This window comes from Heloderma suspectum, chromosome 1 (assembly GCF_057233095.1).
Source record: "Heloderma suspectum isolate Gila_16-S chromosome 1, 16-S_ref, whole genome shotgun sequence".
Lineage (NCBI taxonomy): Eukaryota > Metazoa > Chordata > Lepidosauria > Squamata > Helodermatidae > Heloderma > Heloderma suspectum.
This window is the reverse complement of record NC_139458.1, coordinates 262,176,129-262,190,169: the sequence shown is the minus strand read 5'-3', so window position 1 is coordinate 262,190,169 and position 14,041 is coordinate 262,176,129. Positions and strand designations below refer to the sequence as shown.

Genomic DNA, 14,041 nt, shown 5'->3' with positions numbered 1-14,041 from the left:
TGGACACCTTCCGACCTGAGGGGCTCATCTTCCGGCGTCATCTCTTTTAGCCTTGTGATACGTTCCATGGGGTTTTCTTGGCAAGAATACTGGAGTGGGTTGCCATTTCCTTCTCCAGTGGACCACATTTTGTCAGAACTCTCTGCCATGACCTGTCCGTCTTGGGTGGCCCTGCACGGCATAGCTTATGGCTTCACTGAGTTACGCAAGCCCCTTCGCCACAACAAGGCAGTGATCCATGAAGGGGAATTTTGTTGCTACCACTGTGAAAAAAGAAATGGCAGGCAAGGGAAGCAAATAGAAGGAATTTCTATTCTATTTCTGTTTTCAGTAGAAGGACAGATGTATCATGTGATGCCTGAAAACTATTTGCTTCCTTGTCAGCATAAGTAGTTCCATCATTTTACTCATGACTTAAGTATAGTAATTTCATTTTATGAACAATGATTATTTATAATGAAAGGCAAAAGGGTTTTTTTTACCCCTTAAGCAGCTACAGTTTAATGTCATTATAACTGCTCTAAATCAACTATAGCATGTAAACAAATCTATTTTAACAAATTATAACACTTACTATTCCAACATACTTTTTAATATGAGGACTGGAACTCATTCTGCTTATAACAATTTACTGCTTATAATAAAACATGCTAATCAGGCCAGGAACCAAAGTATCTCACAATATATTTGCTGGCTTTTGAATCTCAAATTGAATTGTGCTTTTATTGCACCGTTTCACAAAAATGCTGTCAGTGGGGAAGGTGGAAAGACGATAGAAATAATTTACAGGTCAATAAATCCCTGTTTCTACTACTGCGGTATTTATGAAGTGAATTTAAGAGAACTCACAGAAGGGGGCACACTTTGTTGGAAGCAAGTTCCACTGGAGAAAATGGACTTTCTTCTAGTTGATGCGTGTAGGATCTTTGTAAGAAGCCAAATCAGATAAAGTTCAAAACTGGGAACAACTTTCCATATATAGGCAACTTCCCATGCCATCATATACACGGTTTCTTGGAAGTAAGTTCCATCCCGGTCAATGGTGTTTACATCCAGGTAAGTGCACGTAGACCGCAGCTTCAGCCATCCATCATTCCCAAAAAATCCAAGCCCTCATAAATGTCCTGCGATTAATTGCTTGCCTCTGTCAACTATCTGCTGGCTCCACCTAGTGGCCTGTTGCTCTGGGCATTATAAATTAATAAATATGAGTCACACAAGCAATGACATCACAGATACAATCTTACAGCTACTTTCTTGGCTCCCCAGCCCTCACACTTTGTTGTGTTAGCAAACAAATGCTTATAATAATAAAATATACTAACAGCTGCACTGTTGTGACAGACCATTACATTACTAGAATGTTGCCAAGTACTTTATTGCCAGATAAATGCAACATGTGCAACTGTCCACCCATTCATTCCTGTGTCAAAGATATTTAAGCAGCAAGTACTAATCCAGAAAGATGTTTCATGAGGTGAATGAGCTGCTGACTGCAATGCTGCAATAGAACAAACCCAAGAAATTCAGTGGGACTTAATTCAGAGTAAACACACATAGGATTGGGCAGCACAAGAATGAACTCATAGTAATGCACACTGGTGCATCAAGTCTAAACACCCAGTTGGGGTTCCAGGTAAACTCCACCCTTAACATATCAACTGAGAAAGCAGTGTATAGCACAAAGTAAAGCATCTAAAACAGAAGTGATCTGTAATACCAGTGACATCTGTTATTTCAGTATGTTGCCAGCATAAGTCTCAAGACTCAAAAGATACAGGGCTAGTACAAAAGGACACCACCACCACCCCACGACGGGCTACAGACCTATGCATGGCTTGACAGATACATACAACAATATGTATAACTGTCCACTCACTCATACATGTCTTAAAAACCAACTAAGCAACAAGTCTGGTATGGTTCTAACCCAGAAAGACAGTTCTTGTACTGAACAGGCTGCTAATTGCAATGCTGCAGTAAAACAAGGCTGTCCAGTTAAGGTTTCATTTATACACAGTAAAAACAAGCACAATATCTGCCTGAGCTCAACTCTTGCAGCACCAATACCTGTTCTGCTGAAATGCTAATGAACTTTAATACTGCACTCAACACATTCTTCCTTTACTGCAATAACTGATAAAACAACACTGTAATGACTTTGCAGCCTTCCCCAACCTGGTACCCTCCAGATGTGTTAGACTACAGCTCCCATCATCCCCGGTCAGTATGGCCATTGGCTGAGGATTGTAACATGTGACTTCAGTAGAACCACTTGCACTTTTAAAACTAGGCATAGGTTGAAATGCTTGGACTGGTGACCACTATTAAAATGGTCTGCCCCCGGAGATGGCTTCCAGAGAGCTCCAGGTTTTTCCCCTGGCTGGCATGGCCGGTTCTCCTGCTGAAGTCCTGGTCAATCTGTGGAATGCAGAAATGATCTGGGCAGTTGACACAATTGCTCCTGAGTGCCTTCTCTGGATTAGTAGGGCTCATACATCTCCATGGTATACCCTGGAGCTGAGAACGATAAAGTAGGTTGGGAGACGGCTTTAGCATAGATGGAGGAAAACTCCCAGCGAATGCAGTTGAATGCTGGTGTGTGTCCATGTCCTAGTTTATTCAGGGGTCGCAAAGGCAGCAAAGAAACATTACTTTTGTGCCTCCACTGCATCCTCTCTATGCCATCCAGAAGAGCTTCTTAAGGTTATTTGGGGCTTATTATACCCTAGACCAAAGGAGGTTGTGGAACCATCAGATGCCTACTGTGAGATGTTTGCGAAGCATTTCCAGGATAAAAATCTCCTACATCCACTGGGACTTAGACTCCATTGATCTAGCAGGTGAATCAGGGGAGGTATCCAGAGTTCAGTCTTGTCCAGTTTTGTTGGATGAGTTTCACCTGGTGCAGCTTGAGGACATAGACAAGGTAATTGGGCTGGTTCATGCAACTACTTCCATATTGGAACCCCTTGTGACATATTAAAACTGGCTGGGAGGCTGGGTGATTAATGCCACTTCGTGAGAAGGAGTGGTCCTAGGTCACCTGAAAGAGGTGGCAGTGAGACCACTGCTAAAGAAATCTTCTCTGGACCCAGAAGATCTTAACTTTAGGCCAGTCATGAATGTTCCTTTCCTGGACAAGATCCTTGAGGGGGTGGTTGCTGACCAGCTCCAGACAAATGACACTGATTATCTTGATCCATTTTAGTTGAAGTTCAGGCCAGGTTTTGGTACAGAAACAGACTTGGTCACCCTGTGAGCTTATCTATGTTGGGAGAGAGATAAGGGGAATGTGACCTTGTTGATTCTCCTTGATCTCTTAGCAGCATTTGATACCATCCATTGACCATGGAGCATGCTTCTGGGGCAACTGTCTGAGCTGGGAGTGGCAGTGATTTCATTCCTATTTGCTGACAGAATGTAGTGCTTGGGGGATATTGTTTGTCCCTGTGGATTCTCCATCATGGGGTTCCGCAGGGGTTGGTTTTGTCCCCCCTGCTATTTAACCTATACATGAAACCATTGAGTGGGGTCATCCAGAGTTTTGGAGTGTGTTGTCATCAATGTGCTGATGACACACAGCTCTATTTCATCTTTATCAGGCTGTGGATGTGCTAGATTGGTGCTTGGCTGCGACAATGGACTGGACGAGAGCTAATAAACTGAAGCTTCAGATAAAACTGAGATGCTGTAAGTCGGTGGTTCTTCTGATCAGATTAATGGTGCTCAGCCTGATCTGGATGGGGTCACACTCCCCCTGAAGGAGCAGGTTCGTTACTTGGGGGTTCTCCCTGAGTCATCGTTGTCATCTGAGGCTCAGATGGCCACAGGGGCCAGAGTGCTTTCTAGTAGCTTCAGCTGGGAACTCAGCTATGCCCCCATCTGGTCAGGGATAACCTGACTTCAGTAGTCTATGCTCTACATGGATTAGATTACTGCATGTAGAGCTCCAGATTAGATTACTGCAATGTGCTCCACATGGAACTTCCTTTGAAGATGATTCAGAAACTGCAGCTCGTGCAAAATGCTGTGGCAAGATTGATAATGGGGTCTAGGTCTGAGCATACAACAATTCTGGCCTGCTTGCACTGGCTGTCTATACATTTCCAAGCCCAATACCCAAGATGCTGGTTTAACATATAAAGCCTTATATGGCTCAAGACTGCAGTACCTGATGGAGCACCTCTTCTGGTATGAACCTACCTGTGCCCTAAGATCAGCATCTGAGGTCCTCCTCCAAAGGAGGTTCAGAGGACGGCAACAAGGGAGAGGGCCTTTTCAGTAGTGGCCCTCCAATTATGGAACACTCTCCCTAGTAAGGCCCGCTTGGCCCCAACACTGTCAGTTTTTTGGTGCCAGGCTAAGGCTTTCTTCTATATGATGGCATATGGTGAGCTGTTTAATGCATCAGTTGGATTGTTTATGGTTGTCACTGACGTTTTAGTTGCTTTATGGGGTGGTTGTATTTTAGTGGATAATTGTTTTAAATTTTATATGTTTTAATTTTGTTGTAAGTCACCACGAGTCTTTTTTGAGAAAGATGGTGATAATTGTTTCCTGACATTTCCTCCTGCTTCACATTTTCTCTCTTCCATTTGCTAGATGAGCCTGGGAGAGAGAGCAAAGCTCACCATTCCACCCAACCTGGCATATGGAGCCACAGGCCAGCCAGGAGTCATCCCCCCAAATGCTACTCTGATTTTTGATGTGGAGCTACTTCGGATCGAATAAACTTGGCAACTGACTGAGGGCTCCTGTTCATACCCATCTATTCTTTCCTTTTAATGGGAAGAATCCCACTGGAATTTGTTACCTTTACTCAATGTATCATGCTAACAATGCCTCTCCTGAGGTTCTTTTCCCACTTTTTTTTTTTTTTAACTACTTTTGGGCATTGATCCCTGTTTAGGTGCTTGTTTGCTGTGGACATGGGGGGTGGGGAAATGGCTGTAACATTTTTGAGTTATATATTTTATTGAGTTGTATATTTTATTTTATGTTAGCATGTGAAGCTTCAAAATTTTGATTAGAACATGTGTGTGTGTGTGTGTGTGTGTGTATAACACTATAAACAGAGATTACTTATTGAAAAACCACTGCCTTACTATACACTTAAAAGAATCAAACACACAAGGGTGCTCGGACATCAAGTGTGCATCATGTACACAAGTGGGCATTAGCCAAACCAAATTACCTGCCCTGCCACTTTCTCTTCAACTTGTATGTTCTGCTCGCTGCTGTTTTAAAGAAAATGGCTCAACTTTCCAAGAAAACAAATAAATCTTGATACTTATTGCTTCTCTTTCTCCTTCTTTTAAGCATACCACGCCAAGTGCAATAATTATTTCTTAATCCACCAAATCTATTATTGTGATTACTGAATGGTTCAATCTGATTTAACAATTGGATCAAACAACAAAAATATTACTGTAGGTTTAGTTTAGAGCTGTTCAGCCCACAGGACTCATGTGCCCCCCCCCCCGGACTTAACTGCAGCCCCCCCCCCAACCACCCAGCTGCTGCTAATTCCTGTGTTGCCACTGCTGCTAGCAGTGAGGAAGGAGTGATGTTTCAGGATTGCGAGTGTGTGCATGCGCACACATACATGGACGTATACAGCCCCCAACCCAAACCAGCATCAAATGTGGCCCTCAGGCCCAAAAATGTTGGGCATCCGTAGTTTAGCTGACATCCAAAAAGAAACGTATCTCAACTTTAATTGGAATTATGCAAAGTAATCTGCACTAAATATTTTTAAAGATACTCAGACCTAAGGTTGCAATCTTATGGCCCTTGAGTTGGCATCCATAGGATGTTTTGGTTCTCTCCCTTTAAGAGCACAGAGATCAAGTCTGCTATCAAGAGATGGAGACCCAACCTTGCAAACCTCCTCCATGAGGCTGTAGAAAGGTCCCTAACTAGTGCTATTCTGACACTGAGAGCACAAAAAGGTGTTCAGTGGGCATGCTGGTAGAGGCTGTGGATCTCCAGGAAGCAATGCCCTCCCGTGCCCACAACAAGTCCCTGGAATGGGGGAAGAACTGCACCACCTCGGGGCTGGTGTGGTTCATTCTTTCCCCATTGGAATCGATGGAAGGGCAAAGTGGCCAAATAAAAAGGAAAACGCCATGCTTTCTATACTTTCTCCCCTGCTAGCACAAGCCAAGAAGGCATTGGGAAAGGCTGCTCCCCCCCTCCCTAGATTGCTCTGTACAAAACCTACGTTTTACATTCAGAATACACAGTAAAAAATTGCTTAGGCATGTTGATTTATTACTTGAACACAGGAAGCTGCCTTATACCAGGTCAGACAATCTGCACAGAATTGTGTATGGTTGATTACCAGTGGCTCTTGAAGGTCTCAGGCATGGTTTTTTTCCCATCATTTGCTACCCAATCCCTTTAACTGGAGATGACTGGGATTGAACCTGGACAGTCAACATGAAAGCAGGTGCTCTGCACCTAAGCTCTGGTCCTATATTTATATCATTGCTCTTTCTTGGGACTTCGTAGACGGTATCCCAGCCAGGTAGATCATGCCAACAGCTGCTTTGAACAGCGCCATGTGTTCTCTATCACTTGAACAGTGCCATGTGTTCTCTAGCCCAAGCTTTTCTGAGGGCAACATTTTGAGACGTTAGTAGAAAAAGGAGGGGTAGAGTAGAAGGTACAGTGAGCAATAGGGAGAAGAAAAAGGGCAGTATGAATCTAGGGGGCGATTCCCTCAAGACAAGACAGATATTCTTGTAGGTCTTTGCTCACACCCTAGATACCTAGAAGCTCTGCTCAGAACCTCCATTTTTGAACATTTGGCAGATTTAGGGGTTCCTTTAGGGGTTCCCTTACAGTCATAAGGGTTAGAAACCACTTTAAATTCATGACCTGAGGCTTGTCTGTCAAGTTGAGGCTGCTCAGTATGTATCAGATTGTTCTTTATTACAGCACACCATTTGGAGAAGACAAATTATGCAGATGCCTTTATGAAGACAGAAACCAAAACACAATTTTTAAAAAACTGTTTAACAGATTTAATCCAGCACTTAGCCCCAGAATATTTTACACATTCTCCTTACCATAATGCTCAAATGGTTATATTAATGATGCACAAAGCTTCATACAAGCCTCTGAACTGTGGAACAATATCAACAGCAGTGTACCAAGTGGCTGATCTTAACTTCAAAGTGCCAATAATTGTATTTCTACACCAATGGCTGTTCCATCTGAAGCTGGAATTCTCAAGTGGCTTATGCAACAAATTTAAGACCTAAAAATACCAGTGCTTCAAACTGGGCATATATATTTGGGGGGAAGCTTAGTCTAGAGACACTGATGGGTTTTTTTAAAATGTCCAAAAAAGCCAGTTGCTCATGAAGGTTAAGTCTTATTTTGGTGGGTCTGTGTTTATCCCATATTTCTCCTTCAGCAGTTTGAGTTGTTCTTCCTTCTTCTTTGTATCCATCTTTTGGAATGCCTGTAATAAAACAAACATTAATAGAAAAAACACTAGTCAAACCAGTTTTATCCTATCATGTTCTTTAAAGCAAGCTCACTTTTGCTATTGATTTAACTGATAATCTTGTCAAACAAGCCATGTTACTACCAAGAAATCAAGATGCTTTGTCATAACTATACTCCAAAATGCAAACACGTATTTAATTCCACAAAAGTTGCCAAGTGTTGAAGAAAAAGCAGCTAACAGCTTGACCCTGAATATTATCGCTCAAGCAGGCTGCCATTATGTCTGTGCTGCTCTGGGATGTCCACAGATAACGTGATAGGAGAGACTCCTGCCCCTCCCCCCCATTCATCTATTTTAGCAAGCTTGTAAAAAGTCTCTCCCCTTATAATCTGTGGTAAGAATCTCCTCCAGACAACCAAGCTTTGAGAATTAGAAGGGGAAAAAAATCTGGGTTGTTTTTATTTGTTTCAGGCCATCAAATGTGCCACAAATTGCTAACTTAGATATGTGTAGGCAAGCAAACTAGTCATTTTTCCCCTGGGTTTTTAACTTTTGTGGATCTATTTGAAACAACTAGAATAGTCCCATTAACAATACTAATGCAGATGGGTGAGTGGGTGGCAGAGGGAGACTGCACATGACTCTCTGGAGAAGATTTACACTGCAAGGAATGGGCTGTAATAACACACACACAAGCCCCCTGCAGGTCTTCATGCCTGTTCTAAGCCTCAAGAGAAAGTTGTATGTTATGGGCCTTCTTCTGGCCCTCTTTTAGTATAATGTTGTCATAGGAAAGTCTTATACTACCACTTCCTCTTGGGTGGGTTCGTGTCAATTATGTCACTTATCAATTTAGTTCTCGTTAAAGCAGGCCAATACTCACATTAAGGTGCTGATTTACAGAGTTGGATAAAGCAAATTAATAGAAATAGTATAAAAGGTAAAGGTGTCCCCAACCAGTCGTGTCCGACTCTAGGGTGTGGTGCTCATCTCCATTTCTAAGCCGAAGAGCCAGCGCTGTCCGAAGACGCTTCCGTGGTCATGTAGCCGGCATGACTGAACACCGAGGTGCACAGAACGCTGTTACCTTTCCCGCCGAAGCGGTACCTATTTATCTACTTGCAATTTCTTGCTTTCGAACTGCTAGGTTGGCAGAAGCTGGGACTAAAGACGGGAGCTCACTCCGTCACGCAGCACTCGGGTCTCGAACTGCTGTCCTGCCGACCTTCCAGTCTGCAGTTCAGCGTCTTAACCACTAAGCCACTGCAGCCCCTAAGAAATAGTATGGTCAAGCATTAACCATAAAAAAATGAAATACAGAAACGGGAAAGAAAAACTCACATGCCCAGCTATGGCAGAATAGAACCTGTGTGTAACTCACTGTTGGCAAATATGTGTAACAGCCTTGTATTTAATCACTAGCCTGGTAGCCATAGGCAACCAGGAATTATGCACGTGAGAGAGCTGGCCAGGATGGACCGCTCCATCCTTCCTCTTCATAGAAACGAATTGGGATGCTAGAGGAAGGAAACACTCAGCAGAGAAATACAGCTTTCTGTCCCACCTCTGCCAGCCCCCAGCCAGCTAGTAACTTGGATGAGCTTGCTTATAAGATTGATTTGAATGTCAGCATAGATATCAAATGGCTAGGTCAGAAAGAGATGGTAACAACTTTAACAGCTACAGAGACAGTTAAACACTTGAAAATGTGTGCCAAAATAAGTTGAACAAAAAACAGGAAAAAGAATATAATGTTGAATGCAAGTAAGATATATACAAATTATTGTATTGGGTGTTGATTTTTTTTTTCCAGGTAAGATTTCCCCATCCATCTGAAAATTATATGTTGAAATGCACTGAGACTAAAGACCAATCCATAAGCTGTTTTCTTTCTGTGGGACACAGAAATGCTGCCTTTTCCCACTTCTCCCTCTAGATTCTGTATCTTCACAGTCTGCTACAGTGGATTACAGCTTTAAATAAGCAAGACTCTATCCTGCCTGCTATTTCGCAGCCCTCAAAGAGGCCTGGGCAAACCCAAAATGTATACAATTCCTCCGGGATACGGTTTTTATGTGCCCATGATTCATTCTAGTTGGGGCCAGGGACTGTGCCATCATATTTTATTCAAACCCTTGCTCTGAATATGCAACTTCAATTATATTGGTGGTGGGTGGGGGAGTTCCCAGTTTGTTTGGAAGTTTCTGTTGAACCCAATGGTTCAGATTTTGTTCAGTTCACAAAAATAAAAAATCAGTCAAATTCTCAGATCAGATTCAATTTGACTCTGCTTTGATTACTTCTAATCAAACTGCATAACCTTTAAACAGGACTGCCAAAATTACTGCTTTCTACAATCCTACCTTGGTTAGCCCATATAAAGGTAAAGGTAAAAGGTAAAGGTGTCCCCAACCAGTCGTGTCCGACTCTAGGATGCGGTGCTCATCCCCGTTTCTAAGCCGAAGAGCCAGCGCTGTCCGAAGACGCTTCCGTGGTCATGAGGCCGGCATGACTGAACACCGAGGTGCACGGAACGCTGTTACCTTTCCCACTGAGGCAGTACCTATTTATCTACTTGCAATTTCTTGCTTTCGAACTGCTAGGTTGGCAGAAGCTGGGACTGAAGACGGGAGCTCACTCCATCACGCAGCACTCGGGTCTTGAACTGCTGACCTTCCAGTCTGCAGTTCAGCATCTTAACCACTAAGCCACCGCGGCCCCTAAGCCACCGCGGCCCCTTAGCCCATATAGAGGAACCCAATTCCCTATTCACTTATCTTAAATTATTCCAGCATTTTTCTCACAGTGCTCTCATCAAAAATAAAGCGAAAAAGCTCATCTTATGTTCTAACAAGATTTGAAATGTTTTAAGAAAAGCTTGTGTACTTGCCCTGTTTGCGTTATAGTACAAGACAACAAGGTATCTGTTGCACACATTGAATCCTGACAGGTGATCACAAGCATTTTTGGCATCAAAGATATCTTCATAGACAACATAGGCTGTTCCTCTAGTCTCAGGAGTATTTCCTCTGTAAGATAAAAGAATATTTACAAAGGATGAGAAGAAATTTCTGTTAGCATTCAGACCATACAGAAGGAAATGGTCGCTAATGAAATTATTCAACACACTTAAGTGTGGTGTTGTTTTTTGTAGAGTCAGTTAATAAGACTGGCTTCTGTCCTATGCTCTCCTACTTGGCAGTAAACCCAAGAAATTCTGTGGGACTTAATTCAGAGTAAACACACATACAACTGGGCTGCACAAGAATGAACTCATAGTAATGCACACTGGTGCATCAAGTCTAAACACCCAGTTGGGGTTCCAGGTAAACTCCACCCTTAACATATCAACTGAGAAAGCAGTGTATAGCACAAAGTAAAGCATCTAAAACAGAAGTGATCTGTAATACCAGTGACATCTGTTATTTCAGTATGTTGCCAGCATAAGTCTCAAGACTCAAAAGATACAGGGCTAGTACAAAAGGACACCCCCCCCCCACGACGGGCTACAGACCTATGCATGGCTTGACAGATACATACAACAATATGTATAACTGTCCACTCACTCATACATGTCTTAAAAACCAACTAAGCAACAAGTCTGGTATGGTTCTAACCCAGAAAGACAGTTCTTGTACTGAACAGGCTGCTAATTGCAATGCTGCAGTAAAACAAGGCTGTCCAGTTAAGATTTCATTTATACACAGTAAAACCAAGCACAATACCTGCCTGAACTCAACTGTTTCAGCACCAGTGTCTGTTCTGCTCAAGTGCTAATGAAATTTAATACTACACTTAACACATTTTTCCTTTACTGCAATAACTCATACAATATAATGAATTTGCAGCCCCAACACAGCGCTCTCCAGATGTGTTGGACTACAACTGCTGTCAACCCCAGCCAGCGTAGGGGGAATTTCACTTTGGCTCATTCCTCTATATAGTTCGAAATAGTTTAATAATTTGGTGCTACAGTGCTGCTTTATAATGATATTGCTATATTAAATGCCAACATTTCCCTGGCTGGTTTTTCAAGTTAATCATCATGGTTCCTTGCAATCTCCCTCAAACCTTTGTTTCCTATGAAAAACTATCAGAATTATTTTAGAGTGCCAATTCCTTCACAACATTCCTGCTACATGATGGATCTGTCAACTTAAAAAAAAAACCCAAACTTCTGTGAAAGATTAGTATGTTCACTCTGACATTTGCACCATGAGATATCCCACATATTATATGTGTCTGGGTTTGCACTTTTTACAATACATTGGCCATGTGTCACATGCCTCTCCCCTGTGTAACATTCAAATCAAACTTGGCTGCTTTGTATCATCGCTTCCATTATTTTACATGAATAACTGCAATAGTGATGGGCCAATCAACTAGAAAGCTACTTGGCATAACCACAATAATTCAAAATCAAAGAGTAGTTTTCTAACACAGACTTACACTCTGATTTGTCGAATTGGTCCGTATTTTCCAAAAATGTCATACATTTCTTCAGCTGTGATTTTATATGGCAAGTTTCTGATGTACAAAATTCGGTTGACTTCAGGGGGCAGACGGATCTAGATTTGGTAAAATATACAACTTAGCAACAGCAGCAATAATTCCTAGAAGTCAATAAGCCAGATGCAAACATTTGTAAATTACCCATATTTTACTGCTCCTAAAAGCTGCTGTACCCCATAATCTTTCTCAAAGATCTTAATGTACCTGTTTTGAGGATGGAAGGGGGACCTAATCACCCCTATGATTGATTTAGTAGTGCAAAGTTCTAAACTCCTATACAGGGTGAGATGTACGTAAGCATGTTGACTTTAATGGGCTTTGGAGTGCCTAAATAGAAAGAATCTGGCTATGAAGCTGAAACTATACATGATGGCAACAAAACTGAACATTTAAGGGAGTAATCCTATGGGGATAGTTGGCCACCTCCGAACTCAGAGGCAACCGCCTATCTAATGCATGGCGGGAGGAGCGCGGAGGGGATCGTCTCCTCCGTGCTCCAGCCACCCTGCGTTCGCAGCTAGATTTTGGCTGTCTAGCCACAGGACATTGGAGCGTGGGGTGAGGAGGCCAGATAACACATAGGAAGTGTTTTAATGGCACTTACGAACTTCCCGCCCCCAGGAATACCCCCTTCCCCCCCGCTCTAAGCTGCTCTTACAAGCACGGGGAGGATCCGCACTGCCTACGAGGCAGCGGGGGAGGGGGTGGGGAAGCGGTTCTCCAGGAACCGACGAATCCTATGGCTGTCTAGCAGCTATAGGATTGCGCCCTAAATGTGTAAAGTGGTAGGTGCAATTTAAAGAACCAGAGACACATATGGGGTAGGGGAAAATGTTGCTAAACCTTCCCCTGTACTCCATTCTTTTCTCCCTGTTGGGTTCCAATAACAGAAGTAAGTCTGCCTTGGAGAAAACTACCTAGCATTTAGGGCTTTTGTGGAAAAAAGCAGGCAGAGGGAAGGTTCACCCACCCAGAAACACATTTGGCCCATTAAGGCACTCCCAGCTTCATACACATATGGGGCAGACACATGTTTCAGGATGGTTAGTCTGCCACCATCACCAGTAGTGTGCGCCTGAGTCTCCCTAAAAATAAATGGTACATTGGGACTTACCTCTGGAATAACATGCTTAACAAATGGGTGTTACAGTTCCTTGAGCTAAAGGGATGAAGAGATTACTTCGAAAGCTAGATCACCGCTTCTTGGCTAAAGAGGGCAAATATCCCTGGTGACAAAAACTTAATATATGTATTAGGTATGGATACTCAGAATCGGGTACCACAGATTAGTCACCTCACCATAGTCCATCCTTGATGAACGCCAGAGTGGGTTCTCCATTCACACACCCCTTCCACAGTGCACCCTTGAAAGGGAACTTCTCATCCGTCACATTCCCGATCAGGATCAGCAGCCCATTCCCATGGACTATCCAACATCGGATGCTGTCACCAACCCCTACATCAGGGACAGGCAACCTGGTGCCCTCCAGATGTTTCCTACTACACCTCCCATGAGCCCCAGCCAGCAGGGCAAAGGAACAGGAACAATGCGGACTTGCACTCCAAATCATCTGTAGGCACCAGGTTGCATAACCCTGCGCAACGTTTTTCTCCCACAGCCTTCCTCAACTTGGCGCCTCCCCCCCGGTGTTTTGTGCGACAACACCTATCAACCGCAGCCAGCACGGCCAATGGTCAGGGATGATGGGAGCTGCAGTCCAACGCCACTTGGGAGGAATCGGGGCGGGGAAGGCTGTCGGGCCCACGTCATGCCCTGCGCTTCCCTGCACAAGACGGGCTGCGTGCCTCGACGGCGGAGAGGGAGGAACAGCCGGGCGGGAGGGAGAGGAGAAAGAGGCCGCTGTACAAAATGGCCGCCCCTGCCGAGGCGGAGGACTCACGTTAGCGCGTTTCGCCGCTTGCATCGCCATGGCGACGGCCGAAGTGCGGGGCGCCCTATTGCTGTCCCTGGGAAAATGAACCCCCGTGAAGTCCGCAGCCTACCAGAAGGGCGCCGCGTCGGGGCAGCCGCAAGTAGCGCCTTCTGCGCCTGCGCCGGGAAAAGAG

At 43.8% G+C, this 14,041-nt stretch overlaps 2 protein-coding genes across 6 annotated transcripts in view; one reads left to right on the top strand and one right to left on the bottom strand.

Annotated features, from left to right (window-relative positions):
• FKBP1B (FKBP prolyl isomerase 1B) overlaps nucleotides 1-5,301 on the top strand; it is a 49,536-nt gene extending 44,235 nt beyond the window's left edge. For 2 of the 5 annotated variants that reach the window (XM_084826484.1, XM_084826481.1), the window contains one exon: nucleotides 4,606-5,295. In XM_084826484.1, coding sequence (XP_084682610.1) covers nucleotides 4,606-4,734 — 129 coding nt within the window. In that variant the 3' untranslated portion in view covers nucleotides 4,735-5,295. Of the gene's footprint in view, nucleotides 1-3,605; nucleotides 3,694-4,605 lie in introns of all 5 variants that reach the window. The other 3 variants (XM_084826482.1, XM_084826483.1, XM_084826485.1) reach the window with 3 other exon arrangements.
• Nucleotides 5,302-6,922: 1,621 nt separating this feature from the next.
• Nucleotides 6,923-14,041, bottom strand: SF3B6 (splicing factor 3b subunit 6). The gene is made up of 4 exons (XM_084826478.1): nucleotides 13,876-14,041; nucleotides 11,912-12,030; nucleotides 10,353-10,491; nucleotides 6,923-7,474 (listed from the first exon to the last, which is right to left on the bottom strand). Exons 1-4 carry the CDS (start codon nucleotides 13,903-13,905, stop codon nucleotides 7,385-7,387), a joined length of 378 nt encoding a protein of 125 aa, XP_084682604.1. The 5' UTR covers nucleotides 13,906-14,041; the 3' UTR covers nucleotides 6,923-7,384.

What these genes read in the sequence shown, in the direction of transcription:
- SF3B6 (XM_084826478.1), bottom strand. Translation starts at nt 13,905, where the DNA reads ATGGCGATGCAAGCGGCGAAACGCGCTAAC. An exon ending in CCAATTCGACAAATCAGAGT is followed by an intron (nt 10,492 to 11,911) that starts GTAAGTCTGTGT and finishes TTTATCTTACAG; the next exon opens with AGGAAATACTCCTGAGACTA. An exon ending in TGTACTATAACGCAAACAGG is followed by an intron (nt 7,475 to 10,352) that starts GCAAGTACACAA and finishes GTTTTATTACAG; the next exon opens with GCATTCCAAAAGATGGATAC.